Source organism: Helianthus annuus, chromosome 15, assembly GCF_002127325.2.
Source record: "Helianthus annuus cultivar XRQ/B chromosome 15, HanXRQr2.0-SUNRISE, whole genome shotgun sequence".
NCBI lineage: Eukaryota > Viridiplantae > Streptophyta > Magnoliopsida > Asterales > Asteraceae > Helianthus > Helianthus annuus.
Genome location: NC_035447.2, coordinates 11090661 through 11096804, shown reverse-complemented (window position 1 = coordinate 11096804; position 6144 = coordinate 11090661). Strand labels below are relative to the sequence as shown.

Here is a 6144-nt window from a genome sequence, read left to right as displayed (position 1 = left end):
TGAATGACAAACCACTAAAAGTTTAAAAGATGAGTGAGACGAACCACAGAACCAGATAATATATTGCTTGTATTAGGCAGCACATAAACAAAGTAAAACATTCATACTCATTAACAGGAAAATCATTTAGGTTAGAAAATGGCAAAAATCTTCCAACTCAAATCACCATAATGTTAGTTGAATATAATGAAAACATATATGCCTTTCTTGGTCAAGTAAAACCACATAGACATGAATATTAGGGCATGTTTGGCTAAGCTTATATATTTAATTCAAAAAGGACTTTTTGTTAAAAGAACTTATTGACTTATGACTTTTTGAAAAGTATTTTTTTAACAAGTGTTTGGATTAGCTTATATGGTGGGAAAAACCAATAAGCCAAAAAGTTTTGAAAAGTCAGGATATTTTAGCTTTTTAAAATGACTTTTCCACCTTAACCAAAAAGTTATTTTGAAAAGTTCTTTTCCTTTATCCAAACATTATTTTGATTTATTGGCTTTTTGAAAAAGCCAATAAGTTGTTTTAAAAAGCTTAGCCAAACATGCCCTTAGACCATGTGTAGTGGGGCGTTTTCTTTAAAAAAAATTCAAAAAAAACGCCCTATAACGCCTACCCCTCCATTACATGGGGCGTTACTTTTCAAAATTTTGGAAAAAAAGTTCAGGCGGCGTTTTCTTTAAAACGCTCAAATGGAACAAAGGGAGGAATCTTGACCTTTGACTAACCAATAGGAATTAATATTAGTGGATGACTTTGAATATAGTTTTTTTTTTTTTTTTTTTTTAATCCTTTTTAATAATTGGAAGGGGCATTATGGGGCATTATACCCACTACACCACTTTTGCTATAATGCCCCCTTGCTGACTAGGACGCCACGTGTCGTATAATGCCCCATGGTGGGGGCATTATAAGGTTCTACCACTACACATGGTCTTAGTACAGCACATAAGCTTCCAGAGTAACAAGTTCTTTCGGTTATAAGGAATAAAACAAGTCGTTACACACATATATCCTGAAGGATAGATGCAATCTGAAACATTTCTTTCAGTTATGAAGTCATGTTCGTGATGAAATCGAAGAGTCGCGCACATACAGTTGAAGAAACGACACCTTCCGCGACCAACGACTTCATAAATCCCTCCATTTCCTCCACGTTACGCTTTCTTTCCAAATACTCCATAACGATCGCTAACTTATCCTTAACGGGTTCCTCATAAGGCGAAACATAACAATTCGATACTGCATTCTTTAATGCTTCGACACCTTTTAGGACTTGATCATCCTCGATATACCCGATCATTAAACAATACCATGTATGAAACTTAGGAGTACCCCCTTTCTCAATACCAGAATTCAAAACAGCTTCTGTCTTCTCCAATTCGCCATTTTTAACATAAATATCGAACAAGTCATTTGCTATACGAAAATCATAAGACAAACCCTGCATTTCCCATTCTTTGAAGATCCTCTCGGCTTCTTCAACGTCGTCTAATTTCAGCGACTAGATAATCATGTTTCTACAACCAACATTATATATCTTTTCTTTCTTTAAAAACTTCCAAATTCGATCCACTTCACCTTTCTTTCCTAATTTTGCATACGTGTAAAGAACGGTATGGAGTGTTTTATGTCTACCCTTTGTGGTTATCGCCATTTTTTCTACCTTTTTTAGTAATTCAAAACTTTTCTCACCTAACCCGGCTTTTAAAAACGCATTTGTAGCAATAAGATACGTCTCACAGTCCATACCAACACGCGAGTCGGCTTCCATGATCTCCATGATCTTCTTTAACCCTTCGATATTACCAGTAGCCGCATAAGCACGTAACCGAGGGGTGAATGAGTATTTGTCTTGATAAAAACCGGCATTTTCCATTTCATTAGCTATCGCATCCATTTTCTCCCACTTTCCAACATTGTGTTGGAAATTTTGTATAGGAAAATGATTTTTTCCTATTTTGAACTAGAAATAAATATAATAAAATGAGAGGGTTTTATATATTTATTTATGGGTTTGTGTTCTACGTTGGAAGGGCTTCGCAACGAACTAAACCACGTCCAAAACGGAGCTAAGATGAATGAGATATCGATTCTCAAAGTTTGGTGTTTGAAACTTGAATGCTGAAAATGTGGGAAAGTGGCACCTTGTCCCACATCGGATGAGAGATGGAACTTAAAGGGGTATTTAAGTAGGATCTCTCCAGCCTTATTGTTTCATGGAAGCACTCATTAGTGTACTCGCGAAGGGTGCGGAGCACCCTAACCTGCACACGCACTCGCACGCGTGGGCGATGAGGCGCAATGTGACGCACTTTGCACTTCGCATCGCCGCTTGAGAGTCGCCTTTGTATTTTTGACCGCGTGCGCGTGGTGAAGCAAGGGCTGCAAGGACCAGGTGGTTGGTAACGTGGGATGCATGCGCATGACCCTGGTGGGTCCGCGCGCAGTGGCGCATGACGTGGTGAGCAAGGGCTGCATGGACCTGAGTCAGTATAGCGCACGCGCGCATGGCAGTGAGCCAAGTGGACGCACCGCGCATGCGGGTGCAAACCTGCGCGCGCGCGGAAGCTTCCTGCTGCAGTTAATGCTAGTGCAGTTATATTCAGCATTTGAAACTGACGAAGGCGTTTGACTGAGAATTAAATGACGAATTAAAGTGCATTAAAGACGTTTAATGCAATTTAATTCACCCATTTAATTCATTTCCAGTTTCTTCAAGACTTGCAACTATAAATAAGAGCATCCTATTGAAGACCAAACACACCGATTTACACAACAATTTCAATCTCTCTCTGCAGAATTCTTCTATTCTCTTTCAAGCTTCAAGGTATACATTCGGGTTGGAGTCAAGACCGGCAGTGCAACTGCTTGAGGCTGTTGTATCCTGGAAACAAACGTGTTCTCCTGGGAGACACGAAATTTGTTTTAAGGAACCCGTGTCTAACACGATCCTCAGCCAAAGAACAGTTTTTCTGTTCGGATTTTTGTTATTGTTTTTCCCTTTTTCAGTTGTAATAGTATTATTCTTTCAGTTGTAATTCTGTTTTTGTTCTTATAATTCAATTTAATAAATTATTTTATTTATTTTACACGAACGGATTCCTACAATCTTAAAACAAATTTTAAAACACCGTTCGTGTAGAATCACAAACTTCTCTGCTGTGAATTCAATTTTTTTTTCTCACAGCAGGTTGTGTTTTAGAAAGATTTTTCTCTGTTTTGATTCAAAGTAGCGACTTTGTCAAAACAGAATCTGTTCCTCTACTCCTTCGTCTTTGGGTTTTAAGATCTTCTCTTGTAGTCTTCAAAGTTGGACTTAGAAGCTACGAGGCTGATTTTGTTACTCATCGATTTTGTTAGTAAAATAATAAATCAGCACATTTATTATTCTAACAGTTTTATTAACTTGGTTTTGTGGAATTTTTCAGAATGTCGACTGAAAATACCAACGTCAACGTTGTTGTCGGTACCCCTGCCAACACTGTGGGAGCGTCCACAATAGCGAATCATGCTGAATGACCCGAGAAGTTCTCGGGTCTCCACTTCAAAAGGTGGCAACAGAAGATGTTCTTCTATTTGACCACCATGAACCTTGTGAGGTTCTTGACTGAAACCGCTCCCCAACCTGCGGAAGGGGAGACCGATGCTCAGGCTCTGAGCGCGGTCGAGGCATGGAAGCACTCGGACTTTATATGTCAAGGCTATGTTCTCAACGGTCTCTCGGATGCATTGTATAATGTGTACTATAATATCAAGACTTCCAAAGAGTTATGGGAGTCCTTGGATAAAAAGTACAAAACGGAGGATGCGGGAACAAAGGAATTTGTTGTCGCCCGTTTCTTGGACTTCAAAATGGTTGACAACAAGACTGTTATGAACCAATTCCAAGAGTTGCAAATTATACTACACGACATCCACGCTGAGGGAATGGTACTTAGCGAGACATTTCAAGTGGCAGCCATGATCGAAAAATTACCTCCTGCTTGGTTGGACTTTAAGAACTATCTTAAACACAAGCGAAAGGAAATGACTATTGAGGAACTTGTCATCCGTCTTCGTATAGAAGAGGACAACAGGGTGGCCCAAAAAGGCACCATTTTGCAAGCTGCGGCTAAGGCAAATATGGTGGAAGTTGGGGAGTCCTCAAAGGGCAAGAAAGGCAAGGGTAGAAAGGACAACAAAGGGAAAGCAAAGGTTAACAACCTTGGACTGAAAAAGGGGGCTGTGAAAAAGAAGCCTGCGCCTTTCCAAGGTACTTGTTACAATTGTAACGAGACGGGGCACCGTGCTAACCAATGCAAGAAACCTAAGCGTGAGCGTGCGCACATGGTTGATGAGGATGGTATGCCTCTAATCGCAATGATAACCGAGGAAGCGGCTATGATTGAAGAAGTCAACGCGATGGGTGAAAACCCAAAAGGATGGTTCGTTGACACGGGTGCAACCCGCCATGTTTGTGGAGACAAGGCTCTTTTCTCTACATTCAAGGAAGCGTCGGGTGAAGAAAAGCTTTATATGGGAAATAAAGCTACCGCAAGCATCAAGGGGGAAGGCACTGTCATCCGGAAGATGACGTCTGGCAAGGAGCTTACTTTGACCAACGTGCTTTATGTCCCAGAGATAAGGAAGAATCTCGTGTCGGGATGGATGCTCAACAAGTTTGGATTTCGTCAAGTGTTTGAATCGGACAATTTTGTCTTGTCTAGACGTGGAATGTTTATCGAAAAGAGCTATGCCCTTAATGGAATGTTTAAAATGAATGTTTCGGTTGTAAACGAAAACAAGAAAATTAATGAAATTTCTACTTCTACTTACATGATTGAGTCTTCTAATGTTTGGCATGGTAGACTAGGGCATGTAAATTTTAATTCATTACGACGTTTAATTAAATTAAACTTAATACCAACATTCCATATCGAGTCCAATCACAAATGCGAGACATGTGTTGAATCCAAACTTACGAGATCATCGTTTAAATCGGTTGAACGAATAACCGAACCCCTTGATTTAATTCATACCGATGTGTGTGATTTAAAAGCGGTTCCCACGCGTTGAGGAAATAAGTACTTCATCACGTTTATTGATGATTGTACTAAATACTGCTACGTGTATTTATTTAAGAGTAAAGATGAAGCAATAGAGAAGTTTATCTTGTACAAAAATGAAGTTGAGAATCAACTTAAAAAGAAGATAAAAGCTTTGAGAAGCGATAGAGAAGGTGAATATGTTGCACCTTTTGCCGATTTGTACGCAAAAAGTGGCATTATACATGAGTGTACACCTCCTTATTCTCCACAATCAAATGCCGTGGCGGAACGAAAGAACCGCACATTGAAAGAAATGATGAACGCCATGTTGATAAGCTTGGGAGTGAACCGAGAAATGTGGGGGGACGCCATTCTCTCAGCAAACTATCTTTTGAACAAGATACCCTTGAAAAATAGGGACGAAACTCCATATGAGTTATGGAGAAAAAAGAAGCCATCGTACAAATACTTGAAAGTGTGGGAGTGCCTAGCTAAGGTGATTGTACCACCTCCTAAGGCTCTTAGGATAGGACCCAAAACTGTTGATTGAATTTTCATTGGATATGCACATCAAAGTAGTGCACATCGTTTTCTTGTATATGAATCCAAGAATCCTGATGTACATAAACACACTATCATGGAGGCAAATCCTAATATTGTCTCATATTTTGAAAATGTGTTTCCTATGTTAGGTCAAACACAAGGGACTTCATCAACAGCGGCTGATGAAGCGGGTCCAAGTTCGTCTACATGGTTAGATGAACCAGGTCCAAGTTCATCTACATGGGTAGATGAGGCAGGTCCGAGTTCGTCTACGAGGTTAGATGAAACTCATGAACGACCTGAGTCGAGGAGGGTGAGCTTAGACGAAGTAAACGACAAAGGGTTGAAAAGTCTTTTGGTCCAGACTTCATGAGCTATATGGTTGAGGGTGAGCCCAATACCTACCGCGAAGCGGTCACCTCCACGGAAGGACCTCAATGGCAAGAAGCAATTAAGACAAAATCATACTTGGGAGTTAGTAGATCTTCCACCTGGTTGTAAACCACTTGGATATCGTTGGATATTCAAAAGGAAGATGAAAGTTGACGGAAGTATTGATAAATACAAGGCAAGG

At 40.0% G+C, this 6144-nt stretch overlaps 2 protein-coding genes across 2 annotated transcripts; both read right to left on the bottom strand.

Annotated features, from left to right (window-relative positions):
* Positions 1 to 1048: 1048 nt before the first annotated feature.
* On the bottom strand, positions 1049 to 1447 carry LOC110914771 (pentatricopeptide repeat-containing protein At5g27460-like). The gene has a single exon (XM_022159504.2). The coding sequence runs from the start codon at positions 1445 to 1447 to the stop codon at positions 1049 to 1051; it is 399 nt and encodes a 132-aa protein (XP_022015196.1).
* Positions 1448 to 1501: 54 nt separating this feature from the next.
* LOC110914772 (pentatricopeptide repeat-containing protein At2g20710, mitochondrial-like) lies at positions 1502 to 1910 on the bottom strand. Its single transcript, XM_022159505.2, has one exon. The coding sequence runs from the start codon at positions 1895 to 1897 to the stop codon at positions 1502 to 1504; it is 396 nt and encodes a 131-aa protein (XP_022015197.1). The 5' UTR covers positions 1898 to 1910.
* Positions 1911 to 6144: the final 4234 nt, after the last annotated feature.

Bases quoted from the DNA above. Each gene is read 5' to 3' on its own strand.
- LOC110914771 (XM_022159504.2), bottom strand. From the start codon at position 1,447: ATGCAGGGTTTGTCTTATGATTTTCGTATAGCAAATGACTTGTTCGAT.
- LOC110914772 (XM_022159505.2), bottom strand. From the start codon at position 1,897: ATGGATGCGATAGCTAATGAAATGGAAAATGCCGGTTTTTATCAAGAC.